The 18,842-nt window shown below is 57.0% G+C and overlaps 1 protein-coding gene across 1 annotated transcript in view; it reads left to right on the forward strand.

The window, feature by feature from the left end:
• The window catches only part of FBN3 (fibrillin 3), a 53,856-nt gene that overhangs the window by 7,199 nt on the left and 27,815 nt on the right, over window positions 1-18,842 (forward strand). Inside the window, exons 10-36 of the mRNA XM_032466227.1 lie at window positions 1,281-1,433; window positions 1,537-1,722; window positions 2,117-2,260; window positions 2,334-2,453; window positions 2,582-2,707; window positions 4,726-4,848; window positions 4,968-5,243; window positions 5,530-5,583; window positions 6,502-6,627; window positions 6,714-6,839; window positions 7,981-8,100; window positions 8,222-8,359; window positions 8,466-8,516; window positions 8,766-8,891; window positions 10,412-10,636; window positions 10,727-10,852; window positions 11,208-11,336; window positions 12,452-12,577; window positions 13,326-13,451; window positions 13,584-13,706; window positions 13,886-14,011; window positions 14,963-15,088; window positions 16,481-16,603; window positions 16,793-16,915; window positions 17,402-17,527; window positions 17,631-17,753; window positions 18,386-18,508. Of these exons, the coding sequence (XP_032322118.1) occupies window positions 1,281-1,433; window positions 1,537-1,722; window positions 2,117-2,260; window positions 2,334-2,453; window positions 2,582-2,707; window positions 4,726-4,848; window positions 4,968-5,243; window positions 5,530-5,583; window positions 6,502-6,627; window positions 6,714-6,839; window positions 7,981-8,100; window positions 8,222-8,359; window positions 8,466-8,516; window positions 8,766-8,891; window positions 10,412-10,636; window positions 10,727-10,852; window positions 11,208-11,336; window positions 12,452-12,577; window positions 13,326-13,451; window positions 13,584-13,706; window positions 13,886-14,011; window positions 14,963-15,088; window positions 16,481-16,603; window positions 16,793-16,915; window positions 17,402-17,527; window positions 17,631-17,753; window positions 18,386-18,508 (3,594 nt within the window). The remainder of the gene's footprint in view (window positions 1-1,280; window positions 1,434-1,536; window positions 1,723-2,116; window positions 2,261-2,333; window positions 2,454-2,581; window positions 2,708-4,725; window positions 4,849-4,967; window positions 5,244-5,529; window positions 5,584-6,501; window positions 6,628-6,713; window positions 6,840-7,980; window positions 8,101-8,221; window positions 8,360-8,465; window positions 8,517-8,765; window positions 8,892-10,411; window positions 10,637-10,726; window positions 10,853-11,207; window positions 11,337-12,451; window positions 12,578-13,325; window positions 13,452-13,583; window positions 13,707-13,885; window positions 14,012-14,962; window positions 15,089-16,480; window positions 16,604-16,792; window positions 16,916-17,401; window positions 17,528-17,630; window positions 17,754-18,385; window positions 18,509-18,842) is intronic.

Raw genomic sequence — 18,842 nt, forward strand, 5'->3', positions numbered from 1 at the left:
GGTTCCAACTGCTACTCGAGCTGCCTGCAGACTCTGTGACCTTAACCTCTCTGTGTCTCAAAAGTCTCATCTGTGAAATGGGAGATAACAGCAGTACCTACCACATGGAGAGGATTAAAGACAGCTGGTGGAATGATTTGCCCCGGGCTGGATGTAGTGGGCACGCAATACACATTCACCAAGACAGGACAACAGTGGAGTTGGGCCTGGGACCACTTAGCAGGCCTAACTGCAGTCGGTGGTGAATAAGCAAAGGCAGCATCATTTTTGTTAAAATTCTTCCATTCTGTCTCGTCTTCCCTACTCGAGGGGAAGCTGCTTGATCAGATCTCCTGGGGTTCCGAGATCTGGGTTCCCATCCCCCCTTCTCCTTTAGCAGCTGTGTGACCTTTAACAGATCTGTTGACCTTGCCTGGGCAGGCCCAGCCAGGGACAGTGCTGGGAGCACAAAACCCTGACTCCCACACTCGCACCTGGGGACACCCCCACCTCCCACCTCCCACCACCCCAGGTGCACAGGGTGTGGCCAAGGAGGTGGAAATGCATGGATTCTCAGCCTCAGGCAGCTCAGGGGTGGCTTCAAGGGCCCTCCTGGCTGGTGGGAGGGGTTTTTCCACTGTGGGCCACTGGCCAACATGTGTGGGTTTTTAAACCTAAACACACACTTTTTGAGTCAGAGCCTGAGAAATCTGATCACTAAGTAAAGCCATCCAAGTCGGGGCGAAGTGGGAGAGGTTCCGTGGTTCTCCTACCTGGGGGGCCTCTGCCTCAGTTTCCTCAGGGGCTGCAGCCACCAGCCTGTCCACCAGCCTGGCCTCTCCTCAAATTCACAGCCTCTTAGGTTTCCCCGGGATGTCCAGGGCTGGCAGGTGGGGACACCGGCTGGAGATCTTTGCTCCAGCATCCGCCTGATTTTCTACCAGTGCAACCCTGAACCCCGGGTCTTCCTCTGTGTGGTTGAATACTCACAGCGATGGGGAGCTTACTAAAGTGCCAGCTTTAGGTGTCAGGGCACTTTTGCTTGGAATGAGCCCAGATCCACCTCCCTGGGGTAATTTGGAAATCTTGATAATGAGAGTGTTGCTCAGTGAGGATCGGCCACTTACCAAACATGGTGTGCTCAGCAACACTCTTCCGAGGTGAGATGGATGCTCTGAGCATCTCTGGTCCATAGATGGGGAAACCGAGGCACAGTGGCAAGGGGATCTGTCCTGCCCATGGTGCTGGTGGAGCTGGGATTCGAAGTCTGGTGACTGACCCTCCCTACCCCCCTGTTGCAGACCACCGTGCTGGCACCTGCTTCTCGGCGCTGATTGTGGGCCGCTGTGCCAGAGACCTCGCGGGCCACTACACTCACAGGCAGTGCTGCTGTGACAAGGGCAGGTGCTGGGCAGCTGGCCTGGCCCCTGAGCTGTGTCCCCTGCGGGGCTCCGGTGAGTGGCCCAGGGGCTGCCTCCCGCCTTCCTTGGCCCCTGGAGCAGGCTGGGGCCCTGGGGCACGACCAAGGGCCTGGCCTCCAACCTCTCTTCCTTGCAGATGAGTTCCAGCGACTGTGTGCCCTGGGGCTCCCGCTGCTGCCCCCCTACCCTGCCCGCTTCCCCAGCATCCCTGGCTTCGGATCAAGTGGTGGCTTGGGTCCTGGCCTGGGGCCGGCATGGCACAGCCCCCAAGGCTCCAATGGGCGTGGGGTTCCCAGCCTGGGCTTTGGTGATACCAACATTGGTGAGGACTTGGGCAGAAGGATCCAAGACCTGGGGGAGGGGTTCCAGTCCTCAGAGGGAGGATTGGGGCTTGGAGTAGGGGTGAGGGTACCGACAGCGGTCTCGGGGTGGAGGTGGATTGGGGATCTGGGCCTCAAAGTCCAGATTTGAGCTCTGGGTGAGGGTCTAGGGCTAGGGTAGGGGTCTTGCCCCACGGTGAAGATCTGGGGGGTCTCAGCCAGTTTGGGGGTCTGAATCTAGGGCAGAAATCTGGGCTGAAGTGAGAGAGCCTGGCCATAGCAGGTGGGGTTCCAGCCTCTGAGTGGGACACTGAGTCTGAACACAAAGGCGAGGTCCAGATGTACGGCCAGGGGGCCAACCCTGTGCTCAGATGCCCCTCTTGGCCCCACCCGCAGGCACCGCCACCCTGAACCAGACCATCGACATCTGCCAACACTTCACCAACCTGTGTCTCAATGGCCGCTGCCTGCCGACCGCTTCCAGCTACCGCTGTGAGTGTAACATGGGCTACAAGCAGGACGTCCGAGGGGAGTGCATCGGTAAGCGGCGGCCGGGGTGGGGTGGGGCGGGGCGCAGCATGCCGGGCTGGGGCTCAGGGTCCTCTGCCTGCAGATGTGGACGAATGTGCCAGCAGCCCCTGCCGCCATGGAGACTGCGTCAACACCCCCGGCTCCTACCACTGCCGGTGCCATGAGGGCTTCCAGGCGATGGTCACCAAGCAAGTGTGCCTGGGTATGGCCTTTCCATTGGAGCGTGGGGGGTGACAGGGGGCTGGCTGATGGATCCTGTGGCTGCGGCCTGAATTAGAGTCTGGAGGCGGGGTGGGGACGCCTGCTGACTGCCCACCTGCCTCCCCCCAGACGTGGATGAGTGTGTGGTCAGCAGTGGCCTCTGCCACCATGGCCGCTGTGTCAACACGGAGGGCAGCTTCCAGTGTGTCTGCAATGCCGGCTTCAAGCTCAGCCCTGACGGCAAGAACTGTGTGGGTGAGTTGAGGGTGGGTAAGTGGGGAGGGGGCTTCTGGGCCCCAGTAGCTGCCTTTTAGAGCCACCTTGCACCATTACTCCTGCTCCATCACCCACCTCCATCCTTACGATGGGTCCTCTGCTCACCTTTCTGAGTCCAGCCAGCCAGTCTGAGCTCCTTCTTGTGGTCTGTGCATCCCCACAAACTACATTCTCTCCTTCTGGGACTCATTCTGGGACTCACTCTGTGAATCCCAGGAAGGCACCTCTGAGGCAAGACTGTGCTGTCAGCTGTCTGCCCCTGACGTGTGGCCCCTCACCTGTCCGCAAGAGGGTCTGACTTACGACAAGAGGTGGGATCAGGACCGTGGAGAGCGCTCTGGTCGCAGGTTCCCTGTGGCGTATAGGGGTGCTGTCCAAGCTCCCACAGCTTGTGGGGACCCCTGGGGGTCCCCCTTTATTCTCTTCTTCCACCGTATCTGAGGAGACCTGCCTTCAAGTCTTCCTACATCAGAAAGGATTTTTTTTCCTTTCCATATTCATTTATCATTCATTCATTTTAAAAAACCTTTTTAGCATCTTTGATACATAATTCACAGAGCAGAAAAGTAGCCACGGATGTACAAGCATCCCCGCAATCTAAGTTTAGACCCTCTTTCCACCTGGTCTCCGTTAGTCGTCTTTCCAGAATCCTCTTTCTCTCCCCCCAGCCCTTGTCACTGGCCAATCCACTTTGTCTCCATGGATTTGCCTGGTCAGGGCACTTTGTGTAAATGGAATCGCACACTTTCATAACTGGCTTCTTTTGCTGAGCATCATGTTTTCAAGGTCCATCCATGTTGTAGCTTATCAGAACTTCATTCCTTTTCATTGTCAAATGACTCCCCATTATATGAGGAGACCGTGTTTTGTTTATACCTCATCAGTTGAAGGATGTTTTGGGTTGTTTCCAGTTTTTGCTATTACAGATAATGCTGCTATGAACATTCAGGTGCAAATTTTGATGTGGACCTTTCACTCATTTATTCTTCTCTCTTCCTCCCTCCCTCCCTCTCTCTCTTCCTTCCTTTCTTTTGTAATCTTTTATTGTTCAGGACTTACACTGTGGTTAACAACTCATTTTTGCACCTACCGCCTTTCTTTAAATTAGATTCTTTTCTTATTAACTGATTTTTTTGCCTGTTTATTTTAAAATTCAGGTGAGAGTCACACAAGAGAAGTGTTATCATTTAACAGTGGAAAAATTCAGTGGCATTTAGTAATTCCCAGTGCTGTGCAACCACATTTATTCAATTTTTTTAATAGCATATAGCATTTTTAAGTGAACAATTTGGTGACATCTGATATGTTTCCAGTGTTGTGCAACCATCTCATTTCTCCAATTCTTTTTTGCATTTAAATAATTGTGGCACAACAGACGTAGCGGAAAATTTACCAGTTTAACCCTTTTTAAGGGAACACTTTGGTGGCATTTAGGACACTCATAATGTGCAACCACTACCTCATTTATTCCATTTTTTTGCATTTCTTATTACGGCTATATGTATACATATTTATATATATATAACATATTAAACATTTTTACCATTTTAAAAAAGTTTTTTTGGGGGGGATATTTGGTTTATTTATTTTTGGAGGAGGTACTGGGGATTGAACTCAGGACCTCATGCATGCTAAGCATGCGCTCACCACTTGTGCTATACCCTCCCCCGACCTTTTTAACCATTTTAAAAGGAACAATTTGGTGGCATTAAGTGCAGTGCTATGCAGCCAGCATCTCACTGATTCAGCTTTGTAAAACTATGAGGCACCTACATGTGCCAGCGTGGAAGAAGCAGGTGTGAAGAGGCAATGCCCCTCCTGCCCCGGGGAGTTCACAGTCCATCAGGCCAATATCCAAGCAGACAGTCACGGACAGCCGCACCGGGAAGGGTCCCTGGAGAAGTGAGAGGGCGGGGCTGGTCTACCTGGTCGGACTGACCCAGTGAGGGGTGGGTTCCGGGACCCTGCTGGAACCCAGTTTCTCTCGGTGTCCCCAGACCACAATGAGTGTGCCACTACCACCATGTGTGCCAATGGTGTGTGCCTGAATGAGGATGGCAGCTTCACTTGCCTCTGCAAACCCGGCTTCCTGCTGGCGCCCAGCGGCCGCCACTGTGTGGGTGAGGCTGGTGGCTGGACCACCAGGGAGCAGTGAAGATAGGGAGGAAGGGGAGAGGGGAGGCTGGAAGGGCGGGTGGCAGGGGGCTGGGACCTGGCCCAGTGTCCCACACATCTGCAGACATCGACGAGTGCCAGACGCCGGGCATCTGCATGAACGGACACTGTACCAACACGGAGGGCTCATTCCGCTGCCGCTGCCTCGGGGGGCTGGCGGTGGGCGCCGATGGCCGCGTGTGCGTGGACACCCACGTGCGCAGCACGTGCTACGGGGCCCTCGACAAGGGCTCCTGCGCCCGCCCCTTCCCTGGCGCCGTCACCAAATCTGAGTGCTGCTGTGCGAGCCCGGACCACGGGTTTGGCGAGCCCTGCCAGCTGTGTCCTGCCAAGGACTCAGGTGAGCATCGGCTGCCCAGCCCCCACCCGCTTTCCATGGCCCTGCTCTGCTTAGTCCTCGCTTTTAGTTTATCAGCCTGGGGACAGGAGGGGAGGAGAGTCTTGGCTCTCAAAGGGTGGATAGGGGAGTGTCCTTCCCCATGAAGAGACTGAAGTGAAGTGGCTCTTTCTGTCGGGAGAGGCATCTTAGTCCCAGATCCTGGCTCGGCACCAAGGGGCCATGCCCTTGGGCCTGGCTTGGGCTCAGCAATGGCCAGTGACCCCTCTCGCCGCTCCTGCCCCCTCAGCCGAGTTCCAGGCCCTGTGCAGCAGCGGTCTCGGCATCACCACGGATGGCAGAGGTGAGCAGGGCGGTGGGTGCCAGGGCAGAGGGGCGGGGCCGTGGTTGGACACTACATCAGTTCGCTGGGGCTGCAGTAATGATACCACAGGCGCAGGGCTTCAACGACAGGCATTTGCTCTGCAGCTCTGGAGGCTGAAGTCCAAGGTCGAGGTGTGAACAGGGCTGGCTCCCTCTGAGGCTGGGAGAGTCTGTCCTGTGTCTCTCCCACAGCTGCTGGTGGTTCGCTCTCCGTTTGGCTCAGAGAAGCATCACCTTGGCCTCTGCCGTCATCCTGGCCTGGGGTTCTCCCTTTGTGTGTCTGGGCCCAAATTTCCCCCTTTCATAAGGATACAGTCATATTGGAATAGTTTGCGGGTCCACCCTAATGACCTCATTTAACTGGATCATCACTGTAAAGCCTTTATCTCCAAATAAGGTCACATGCTGATATCCTGAGGGTTAGGACTCGAAGCTATGACACCATTCCTTCCTGAAGCAGTCTTTCTGACTGATCACGAAATGAAAGGACTTAGGATACACTCAAATTTCTCATCAACTGCTGGGCCATCAGAGAGAACAGATGTCTGCCCCCCACTTCCCCCAGTTAAAGGGACAGGTTCTGGAACCAGACGCCTGGGGTTCAATCCTGGCCCTACTATTTACTGATTGAACAAGTTGGGCAAGTTACTGCCTCTGTGCCTCCTTGTCTGTAAAGTGGAGATAATAACAAGACCCATTTCAGGAGTGTTATCAGGATCAAATGAGTTATGCTTGGCATGTTACAAAGCATCCTATAATGTGAGTGATTATGATGGCGCTTTTTAAAAATTATGTTGCTTCTGTATCAATGTCTGTTCCCGGGAGGGTGGGGGGAATCCTGGCTTCTGGAGCCCCCAGGGAGCCAGGGCAGCTTGCTGACACCCTCCTCCGGCTGCAGACATCAACGAGTGTGCCCTCGACCCCGATGTCTGTGCCAATGGCATTTGTGAGAACCTGCGGGGCAGCTACCGCTGCATCTGCAACCTTGGCTACGAGGCAAGCGCGGGTGGCAAGGAGTGCGCAGGTGAGTGAGCCCGGCGGGGGGACGGGCAGGCGGATGGGCTGCCCCCGCATCACACCCCTCACTGTGCTCCCCCCCTCACCCTGTAGACGTGGATGAGTGTGCCCTTAACAGCCTCCTGTGTGACAACGGGTGGTGCCGAAACAGCCCCGGCAGCTACAGCTGCTCCTGCCCCCAGGGGTTCAGCTTCCAGCAAGACACGGAGACCTGTGAAGGTACGGGCCCCAGGGGCACGTGTGTACACACAGACACACGCAGGCACATGCATGCTGCACGGTATACGTGTGTAGCCACACGCACTCAAAGACAAATTCACACTCAAAGACATAGATATTTAGTTTCACGGTTATACACACTTGTTGGTACACACTCAGACACACATACCCACAGTACACACTCATTCTCACCCTTTATGCACATACTCACAGCCAAAGTTACCACCTCCAAGGCACACCCTTATGCATGTGTTAAGACACTCATACATTCACACACGTGTGCATGTGATCAATCACTAGGTTACACACACTGGTACTCAAAACACACATACACACCCATATTCATGCTCACAGACGCTCTCCTCCACACGCTCTCACGTGCACACTCTCAAAGACATGTATGTCCCCACGTTCCTTCACTCACCCTTTCACACACTTGGGCTCACAGCCACACGCACTTCTGTGTGCAGTCACACCCACCCACACATACACAATCGTGCATTCACACACTTTGCACACTCATGCTCACACATGCCTTCCTTGCTCACACACGTGCTCACCACTGACCTGCATATACACACACACATGTTCAAGCATGCATGCTCACCATTGCGCACACACACTTTGTGGCAGTGCCCATCACACAGACCCCTCAACACTCACAGACATGTGCAGGTGCACACACACACACAAGCCCCACCCCTCCCCTGGCCCTTTCTGTCTTTTTTTCCGGCTGACCCCCCCGCCCCCGAAGCCTGGGTCCCCTCTGGGTTTTCCTCCTGCCTCTCAGTCTTGTCCTCTCTTGTGCTGCCGTTCCCCACCGTTTCTGTCCCTCTGCATCTTCACCCCTGCGTGCCCCGAGGCCCCTGCGAGCCAGTGTGCTTGCAGCGTGGTGTACAACACGATTCCATGCCAACGCATGTGCGTGTGAGCCTGTGGAGCCTCCGCAGTCAGCTCCCTTGCCCTCCGCCCACATGCCCATGCCTAGTTTGTTCAAATATGCGCATGCGTGGATGTCCGTGTACCCGCGTGCGCCCCCTGCCGCTGGACTTCAGCTGTCGTGCAAAGGGGGCCCCTGGTCAGGTGGGGCTCCCTGACCTGCAGCTCAGGACCTGGTGTTGGGGGGGTGCTGTCCCCGCAGATGTCGACGAGTGCCTGTCCCACCCGTGTGTGAATGGCATGTGCCTCAACCTGGCCGGCTCCTACACCTGCGAGTGCGCCCCCGGCAGCCGCCTGGGACCCACCGGCACCGTGTGCCTAGGTGAGAGTCCTCAGGTGCTCCGGAGCAGCGGGGACCCCGACGCCCGGGGCAAGGCTGGGCCTCTGCGGGTTGGCGTGCAAGTGTGAGCTCGCCAGGTGAGACTGTCGGCCCCTCCCCACAGACAGCACCAAAGGCACCTGCTGGCTGAAGGTCCAGGATGGCCGCTGCGAGGCGAACCTGCATGGAGCCACCCTGCGGTCCGAGTGCTGCGCCACTCTTGGGGCTGCCTGGGGGAGCCCCTGCGAACGCTGTGACATGGGTAATGCCCTGGGTGGGCTCCAGGAGCTCCTAGGCCGTTGAGAGAACTGGGGGTGGGACAGGGTCCCTGGATCTAGGTGGAGAGTGACTCTTCTCCCCACCCGTAGACCCAGCCTGTGCCCATGGCTTCGCTCGCACAATGGGGCTCACCTGCGAAGGTAATCCACTCCACCATCCACTGCCCAGAGCCGCCCACCGGCCGGCGCCGGTCATAGGGAATCCCTGGGTTCCTCCCTGAAGTCTTCTGAGATCAAGACAGATTCTCCCTCCTTAGTACCCAGGGCTTCCCTACAATTCCCCAGCCCCCTCCCACCTGCCCAAGGACCACATGGGTGTCCTGGGTCCCCTCGGGGGACCAGCTCCTGGGAGCCTCCAACCCCTGCCTCTCCTTGCTTGCCACTGCCCAGATGTAAACGAGTGTGATGTCTTTCCTGGGGTCTGTTCCAATGGGCGCTGCCTCAACACCGCTGGCTCCTTCCGCTGTGAGTGTCCCCAGGGCCTGACGCTGGACACCACCGGCCGGCTGTGTGTGGGTGAGTGCCGATGGGGTCCCGGTACATGGCTGCCTGCCCTTCCTCCATTGCTTCCACTCCCAGCGACTGGAGACCACTCCTAGGGACAAGAGGGATCTAGGAGGTCCTCCGGGACCCTCTGCCCACTGTCCACCTCCCACTGACCTGTCTCCAAAGACATTTACTTCAGGGGGATTCATCTTCCTTTAACTGTCCCCAAACAAAGCTCATTGCAAATGGTAAACTCCTGTGGAATAGTACCAGCAACCTTTGTTTATTCCTTCTCAGTACCAAGTAAGGTCTACACAGGGTGGATGTGAGCACGAGGTGCCTCTAGCATGAGTGCTGAGGTGCAAGCCTTCAGCTGAGCCAGTGAACCTCCTTCAGGGCTCAGACCCTCACCCTGAATGGCTCTCTCTCAGACTCAAAGCCTCTGAGAAAATTTCCCCCTCAGTGAGGGCTTCTTGACTTTGCCCCTATCAACATCTTGAACAGGACGTTTCTTAGCCAAAAGCATCTGTCAGCCAGCAGATGGGACTCTGTGTTCTATCAGTTTTTCCTCCCATAGTTCCATCAACCCATTGGTAGCCTCCTTGGTGGCACCTTGGAGCCTGGTTAACCATAAGGCAGATGGGCTCTGCTGACCTGTCTCAACTTTGATTTCCTTCTAAACTGAGCTTCAGCTGTTCAGCAGGTCTTCTCACTGACCCAGAGGTGTGAGCAAGGATAGGAAGTAATCAAGTGAGGAGGAAAAAAACATTGTGTCAAGGGGCAGCCTGCATATCTTTATTTTTTTCTAAAGATTCTGTAGCAAGGATTCACCCTCAGATTGACCTTCTTAAATGTATGTTCTTTTGTTAAGAGAGAGAAGTTTTCCTAGACCAGAGACCAGCCGCCTGCTTCCACAAAGGGCTGGAGAGTAAATGTTTTCGGCTTTTTGGGTCCTCACGGTCTCTGTTGCAGCTACTCCACTCTGCTGTGCAGTGTGAGAGCAGCCACGGACAATGCAGAAACAGGTGGATGTGGCTGTGTGTCAATAAAACTTTATTTACAAAAACAAGCAGCCAGCCCCAGCCCTAGACCCTTGTGCCTGGTGTGGAGGCTGCCAGATTGTTCTGAGGGAGTTCTACAGATAAAGCATACAGACTCTGGAGCCAGATGGTCTGATTTGAACTCAGCTCTACCTCTTACTGTGTGACCTCAGACCAGCTATCTAACTCTTCCCTGCCTCAGTTTTCTTGCCTCTGAAATGGGCACCATAACGGTATTTTTGTCTTGGTGTTATTTCAAGGATTAAATGGATTGATGAGTTTAGAAACAGTGTCTAGCACATAGCAAGTACCCAGCAGTGCAAGTTATTAAAATGTAACTCTTGGATGACATCGTGATTAAAACGTAACTGTTGGGTGACACTGAATCTGGGTGTGAAAGTCGCTCCCCTTTCCCGCTGGGGAAAGTCTTCCCGTTGGGGAAGCGGGCAGAGATACAGCGTGGCAGGGGCGGGGCTTGTGACTGCCCCTCTTTGCTGCCCCTCTTTGCAGACATGCGCCTGGAGCTGTGTTTCCTGCGCTGGGACGAGGACGAGTGCGGGGCTGCCCTGCCCGGCAAGTACCGGATGGACGTCTGCTGCTGCTCCGTGGGGGCCGCGTGGGGGGCCTCGTGCGAGGTGTGCCCGGAGCCAGAGTCACCCGTGTTCACCAGCCTGTGTCCCCGGGGGCTGGGCTTCGCCAGCCGAGACTTCCTGTCGGGTCGGCCCTTCTATAAAGGTGCGTTTGGTCACATGGAGCCTGGAGGGTGGGAAGAGGGCACCCAGGGACATTGGGGTGGTTTGACGCTTTTGTGGTCCGGCCCCGCAGATGTAAATGAGTGCAAAGCGTTCCCGGGCCTCTGTGCGCACGGCACCTGCCGCAATACCGTGGGAAGCTTCCGTTGCTCCTGTGCTGGGGGCTTCACCTTGGACGCTCAGGAAAGGAACTGCACAGGTATGTGTCCGCCTCTGCCTCCTGGGGGGAAGGGGAGGTGCCTGCAGGGATGGGGGCCGCAAACTAGAGGCACCTAAGGAACAAGAACTGAACTTGTCCTGCCCACCCGCCTGCCTGCCTGCTGTGTGACCCAGAGCAGACTGCTGCCCTCTCTGGGCCTCAGGGACCTTGGCTGTAAAAGGAGGGGCTGGCAAAGGTGATCTCCAGGGGCCTTCAGGCTGGGAGGAACTTCCCTGCCCTCGTCTAGGGGCAGTCACGGCACCTCTGTTTCCCTGGGGGTTTGGCAGCTTAGGGCTCCCTAGCAGCCCTGTGTATGCAGATGTGGAGGCCCGGCCCGCACCCACTCTCTCCACAGACATTGACGAGTGCCGCATCTCCCCGGACCTCTGCGGCCACGGCACCTGTGTCAACACCCTGGGCAGCTTCGAGTGCGAGTGTTTCCATGGCTACGAGAGTGGCTTCATGCTGATGAAGAACTGTGTGGGTAGGCGGCCGCCCCTGGGCAGGATGATGCTTGGGGGTCTGGGGGTGAGGCCAGGGGGTGGGGAGGTTGCTGTGATGGATGCAGGAGGAGGGGGCGGGAGTGGGGAGAAGCCGTGATCCAGCTGGGATGTGGCAAGTGGGGGCACTGTGAAGCGTTGTCCCAAGGCAGCCGGACATTGGGTCTGGTGTTCAGATCAGAAGCCCAGGGACCAAGATTTGGTCAGGTTCTCCCAGGGCAATATAGGGTGTAGCGTGAGAAAAGGCAAGGGCCTGGAAGGGAGGAGCCTCTCCCCCTTCCTTCAATTTGTTATTCATTCCATGAACATTTTGTGTACATCGACTCAGGAGATCCACAGAGAGCTTGGCAACAGGGGGCCATTTTCTCCGAGCTCATGACCTGATAGGAAGACAGATGTTAATAGGATAAATCCCCAGAGAAATGCAAAATAAATAGCCACAGTCAGGAGCACCTGAAAGGGCTGCATGGTGTGGTGGGAGCATGGGCCCGGGGGTGTGCCCCATTCTGTGGGGCTGAGAGAATGGGAGTAATTGGGGTAAAGAGGGGCTGGAGAGTAGCTTAGAGCAAGAATAGTGTGTGCAGAGGTCCTGGGGTGGAGCTGAGTGGTGGAAGGAGCTGCTGTGTGGAGGGCCAGGGCAGGAGGAACAGCATGTGCAAAGGCCCGGGGGTGGTCCTGAGGGGTGGGAGGACCCTTGAGGCTGGAGTGGGAGGAGGATGGTGAGGTGGGTGGTGAGGTCCTCAGCTCCCTCCCTGTGCTGATACCTGGCCGGGCCTTGCCTTCCTGCTGTGTCCTCTAGGGGGCTTCTCAGGGCCTCCTTCAGTTACTCCAGGACCATCAGCCTTGTGTCCCTGATTCTTCTGAGAATTCCAGCTTCCCTCCCAGTGTGACTGATCCCTGCTCCTCCCAGCTCAAACTCTGCGCCCCTGGGTCATCCAGGCCCCAAGTCTCCAGGCCCTTTTGGCTTCAGCCAGGGTGATGGGGTGGGGGACGGTGTGGGGGGTGCTGTAGGGAGGAGCTTCCACAAGCTACATCTCACCTTTTGAAGGGAAGGAGGATCAGCATCCTCACAATCTCCTGTCACTCTCCACATGCCCAGACGTGAATGAGTGTGCCCGGGACCCGCGGCTGTGCCGGGGCGGCACCTGTACCAACACAGACGGGAGCTACGAGTGCCTGTGCCCCACTGGACATGCGCTGGCGGCCAAGGGCACTGCCTGCGAGGGTGAGTCTGGGTTGTATGAGGGAGCTCGGGGGAGTGTGTGTTTGTGCATCTCCCTGAGCACACACCTGCGTGTACGCACACGTCTGTGTCAGCATCTATGTGGGTGAGCGGTTGCATGCACGTGAGGTCATGGAAAGCGTATTTGCATGTGTGGGGTGTGACTGTGGGGGTGTGAGATGGAGGGAGTGTGGATCTGCAGGTGTGCATCTGTGAATGCGTCCGTACTAGAGTGAGCATGTGAGTGGGTGTTTGCGTGTGAGTCTGAGTTTGTAAGTGTGTCTACACAGGATGAGTGTTCTCATGGGAGAGGTGTGAGTGTGCATCTACATAAGCCTGTGAGAAAGTGTGTGTCTGGGTGTGGATGTGTGGTTGCACACGGGTGAGTGTGCTTGTGGGAGTGGGAGCGCGTGTCTGCTGAGGGGGAGTGTGCATCTGGTTGTGAAGGTGTGTGTTTGCTGAGGGTGATTGTGTGTGAGTCCGTGTGAACGTGCACGTGGGTGTGTGGAGGGTGAGTGTGCATTCAAGGGTGTGATTTTGGTGAGTCTTGTGAGTGTGCATGTGGGTGTGCGTGTGTATCTGGGTGTGGGTGTGTGTTTGTACAAGGGCAAGGTGTGTTTGGGAGTGTGTAGACTTGCACCTGTGGGGACGGGTTGATGCCAGTAGTGTGAGCATCTCAGTGTTTGCAAGCACCCAGGTGCCTTGGGGTCCCCGACCTGCTGTCCCCACCAGCTGTGTGCTCCCCCCGCAGACATCGATGAGTGCTCCCTGAGTGACGGCCTGTGTCCCCATGGCCAGTGCATCAACGTCATCGGTGCCTTCCAGTGCTCCTGCCACGCCGGCTTCCAGAGCGCACCTGATGGCCGGGGCTGCGTGGGTGAGACCGCACCTGCCCCGGCCCCAGCCCCAGCCGTGGCCCCCACCGCAACAGCAGCGCCCCCCCAGCCCCTCCCTGCCCTGCCCTCCAGTCAGCCCCATGCTTGACCCTCTCCCTGTGCCACCCCTGCAGACGTAGATGAATGCCGTGCTGGCAGCGGTGGGTGCGCCGGGCACTGCGTTAACACTAAGGGCAGCTACCGGTGCGTCTGTGGACACGGCTACTCGCTGATGCCTGACGGGAGGGCGTGTGCAGGTGGGTGGGCGCCACCCCCTCCCTCCCCGGGGTGTCCCGGGGGAAGGGGTGACGCACCTGGCTCGGCCTGGTGGAAGCCAGCCAGACCTGGGACAGGCTGCTGACCCTGAGGTGGGGTCCCTGGGACTCCCCTTCCATCCCCACCTGCCTGCAGCCCACCCCCCTTCCTGCTCGCCCAGATGTGGACGAGTGTGAGGAGAGCCCGGACATCTGTGACGGGGGCCAGTGCACCAACGTGCCCGGGGGTCACCGCTGCCTGTGCCATGACGGCTTCGCCGCCACGCCGGACACGAGGACGTGCCTGGGTGAGGAGCTGGGACTCCTTCAGGTGGGGGAGGCGGCATCAGAACTCAGCCACCAGTCTTCCACTCGGAGGCTTGGGGGCAAGACAGGCACCATGTCCCATCTTGTCGCTCGCAGGCAGGGGAGATGAGGCTTTGCACCTGGTGGGCTGCTCCTGGCCACCAGTGCCCCTAGCCTGTGCACCAAGGCCCGTGGCATCTCATTCATAGCAGCAGAGCTCCTCCAAACCTGATTCTTTTAAATATGTTTGATGACACTTACCGTGTACCTAGTGCGTACAGAGGTGCGTGCCCTGTTCTGAGGATGGCATTATGCAGTTTTGTGCAGAGGAAGGTGAGCGAGACAAGAAATACACTGTGTTCTCCGAGCCCTGCTTGGGGCCCCTGGCTGTTTGGGCCGTGATCACCATCCTCTCCTGCCTGCAGGTCTTCCTGGGGCCCGGGGAGCAGGTGTGTACTGGGTGCCCCATCAAGGCAGAGCTGGGGCCAACGTGGGAAAGTTCCGGGAAGTGAAAATGTAACTCGCTCCCAGGAAAAATGTGTCCAAAAAATTCCAGATCACAGGAGCCTTAGGAAGCATGGAAGAGAAGGGCCTTGGGACCAAGTGAAGTAGGGAAAGCTGCCTCCTCCATCCCTTCTTACAGAGCCACATTGGCATAAAGGTTCTGAAAAGGCCTGCAGGGGAAAAAAATCCAGTTAGCTTTGTTGACTCAGTGTCCTCTAAATGTATTGGGCTATCAGATCCTTTGGGAAGGGCACGTCCAGTGTGTTCCACGGAATATGCCCTGGAGAATGGAGACATAACACTCGATAGCTGCCCGGTGGTGGAGTCAGGGGAGCTCCCCACCCCAATGATGGGCAAGGGCTCCTCAATGCAGGGGACCCACATGGCGGGGCACACAGCTGTGCTGCCGTGCCCCCACCCTCACCTGCTTCCTCTGCGTCATCCCACAGATGTGGACGAGTGTGACCTGAACCCCCACATCTGCCTGCACGGAGACTGTGAGAACACCAGGGGCTCCTTTGTCTGCCACTGCCAGCTGGGTTACGCCGTCAGGAAGGGGGCCACGGGCTGCTCCGGTGAGCAGGCGAGGGGCCTCCAAGGGGCCATCTCAGGGGTCGTGGGGTCTGCCCCATCACTCGGGGGAGAGGGCGGCCAGACTGCATTCTTACCCATCTCCGCTTGTGGGAAGCCTTGTGTTAGAGCCGATGGGGCTCCAGTCACGTGCCCCTGGGACTCCCTTAACAGCTCTGTGGGGGGTGCTCAGAGCCCTCAGTATCCACGGCAGCTCGCCCAGCATGCCAGCCTGATGCTTTTAAGCACGGGGATGAACGCGTAAACATTTCAGTAGCTACTGTTTTAGTTTTCTAGGGCTACGGCCAGCCATTCCCACAAACTTGGTGCCTCAGAACCACAGAAACCTACTCCCTCGAGAACGAAAGTTCTAGAGGCCGGACTCTGAAATCAGGGTGTCAGCAGGGTTGGTTCCTTCTTGGGGGCCCAGAGGGAGACGCTGTCCCATTCCTCTCTGCTCGCTTCTGGTGGCAGCCGTGGGTCCTCGGTGTTCCTTGGCCTGTAAGTGCATCACTCCAATCTCCACGTCCGTCGGCTGAGGGCAGGAGGTACTGGGGACTGAACCCAGGACCTCGTGCACGCCAAGCCTGGGCTCTACCACTGAGCTCTACCCTCCCCTCCTTGAAATTTCCCTCTTCTGACGAGGACGCCAGTCATTGGATCAGGACCCACTGTAATCCAGGATAACCTCACCTTGACTTGGTTACATCTACAAAGACCCTGTTTTGCAAGAAGACCACAGGCACAAGTTCTGGGAGTTAGGGTTTGAACCTCCTTTTTTGGAGAACGTGATTCTCCTTGCTGTAATTACGGAGTTCTTTTAATGCAATTGAGAAGCAAACGTGAGAAAACAGAGCATCAAAGCCATGACTCTTGAGATCGTTGTTATAAATTTTTCTTTTAAAATACATTTGTGTGATGTGAAGCCAGGAGGCAGCGAGAAGGAATGTTCAGTCGACAGTAGCTCACTTAGGTGGTGTGTGAATATTGCAGAGATACAAGGGTGATGCAAAATAGGCTAAGGATTGGAAACGCTGGTTTATAAGGAAACCCTGCTTTAAAAAGAATGTGCATGAGGACAGTTACTCTTAATGTCTACCCCTAAGTCTCTCATGCTGCCATTTCAGACCACTTTGTGGGGCTGCTGGGAGTCATGCCTAATTGGATTTAGCCCATTTCCTCTTGGGCTTCAGGTGAAGGTGGAAGCTCCCGCAGAGGTAGTCGGGCATTTGTGGGCTAACTAGGGATGGCCCGAGCTCTTTCCCCTGCTCCTGCGTTGAATCTTCCCACTCTGTACCCAAAGCCGTGGTTCTTCTAGTCCCAGGCCTTGTGGGGTTACCGTGTCCTCCACCCCCTCTCCTGGTCCCCCTCCTATGCCTGGGTCCCTCTCCTCTCAGATGTGAACGAATGTGAGCTTGGGGGACACAGCTGTGATGGTCACGCCTCCTGTCTCAACATCCCTGGGAGTTTCAGCTGCAGGTGCCAGCCAGGCTGGGTGGGGGATGGCTTCGAATGCCACGGTGAGTGCCTGGGGGCAGGAGGTCCGGGCAGAGCAGCCGAGGTAGGTGGGGCGGTTGGGGAGGTGGGTGGCAGGGCAGGGGTGGCCAGGTGCGGGGTGATCAGGGCTGAGATTGGAGGGTCTGCCTCCTTGCAGCCCCCACTCAATGCACACACCTGGGTGGGGGGGCTCCGGGCTCCGTCTCCTGCAGACCTGGATGAGTGCACCTTCCAGGAGCATCAGTGCAGCCCCAGAGCTGACTGCCTCAACACCCCTGGCTCCTACCGCTGCGCCTGCCTCCCAGGCTTCGCTGGGGACGGCTTCTCCTGCGAAGGTGAGGTTGGGGGTGGGTGGGATAAGTGGACAGGAGGGGCCCGAGAGGGACAGCCACAGGGACTGGATTCGAAGGTGGCTACAGTGGTTGGTTGGCTTCCCGACTCACACTGATCCACCCACCACTCTACGTGGGTGCCAACAAGGATGCGCCTTCAGCCCGGGGGGCCACAGGCCAGGCCTGAGTCCCCTGGGGCAGTCTTCTCCCCTGGACTCTGAATGTATGGAACCTTCTGGATGTGGGGTGCAGGAACACTTGCTTACTTCCCAGCAGCCCTTCACCCTGGATCCTGAGTGATCAGGTCCCCATCTGCTCGCTGGAACTAACTTGGTCACATGACCACCAAGTCAAGGTCTAAATCCTCAGGGCTATTTGCCAGCTGCCTGGAACCCTCAGTGGCAGTGAAGGGTTCAGGGCTCCCTGCCCACCCTGCATGTGGGTCCTGGCCAGCTGGCCCCTAGCCTTCTGCCTCTTGGGGCCTCTCAGACAGGGATGAGTGTGCGGAGAACGTGGACCTTTGTGAAAACGGGCAGTGTCTCAATGCCCCTGGTGGGTACCGCTGTGAATGTGAGATGGGCTTCAACCCCATGGAGGACCAACGTGCCTGCCAGGGTGAGGCCGGGGGCTGCCGGGGTGCGGGCAGAGCGGGGGTCCCTAGACCCGCTGGCACTGGGAACAGCAGGAGCAAGCTGACCTGGGGTTCCCCCTCCCCCAGATGTGGATGAGTGTGTTCTCGGGAACCTCTGTGTGTCCGGGAGCTGTGAGAACCTGCCGGGGATGTTCCGCTGCATCTGTGACGAGGGTTATGAGCTGGACCGCGGTGGCGGCAACTGCACAGGTGTGGGGGCCGGGGGTGGGGCTCACTCATTGTCATTGTCATTCATCGTCCCCTAAATAAATGCGGTGAATCAACGAAGGCGGGTTCCCCTCCACCACGACTGTCAAAACGGTCTCCCCTCTGTGTGTTTCACATGGGGGTCAGTGGACTTTTTCCATGAAGGGCCGGACAATATTTTCCGTTTTCAGCCATACAACCTCTGCCTTGTAGCTCAGAAACCGACACGGGCGCTCTGTGAATGAATGGGCATGTCTGTGTGCTAATAAAACTTTATTTACACAAACAGGTATGGGGCTGGGTTTGGCCCACAGGTTGTTGTCTGCCAGCTCCTGGCTTGAAATGCATCCTAAATGTTGGTTTTTGTATGTTAAGTCATGGGACCTGGAGCAGGGGGAGCCCTCAAGGGCAGACCTCCATCCCAAGTGGAACAGGGCAGGGGAGGGCATGGGACGGGGCAGACCCCAGAAGCTGCTGTCCCCTTAGGCTTTCTTCCCAGGGGAGGACATGGCCTTGCCCCTAAACCCTGTCCCCGAAATGCAGGGCTTCGACACCCCAGGAAGAAGGCAGGAGGGATGTGGGCCAAGGGAGGGCTCCCCACCACCGCAGCTGATGGCACCCTGCCTCCCCCACAGATGTTAACGAGTGTGCCGACCCCGTGAACTGCATCAATGGCCTGTGTGTCAACACCCCCGGCAGCTACCTCTGCAACTGCCCTCAGGACTTTGAGCTGAACCCCAGCGGGGTGGGCTGCGTGGGTGAGTATGCACTTTGCTCTGGGCGGGGTCCTGGGGTCAGGGAGCTGGATGGGGCCACCGCCTGTGTCACCTTGGCCCATCAACCTGTTCAAATCCACCTGCTTCTCACAAACAGGCCCCAGCCGGAGTGATCATCCCTGTTCTCTGTTGAGATACAGCCTTCTGCTGTAGACAGACAGACACACAGAATCCCACGTGCACACGGACACATGCACACACAGAATTCACGGTCACACGTAGGCAGACATGAACACACCGTTACGCACAGAGGTGCACACACACACACAGAGCTTTTCTCCCCCATCACTTGCTAACCGCTCCTCTCTGCCTGTTC

The sequence above is a fragment of the Camelus ferus genome, chromosome 22 (genome assembly GCF_009834535.1).
Source record: "Camelus ferus isolate YT-003-E chromosome 22, BCGSAC_Cfer_1.0, whole genome shotgun sequence".
NCBI lineage: Eukaryota > Metazoa > Chordata > Mammalia > Artiodactyla > Camelidae > Camelus > Camelus ferus.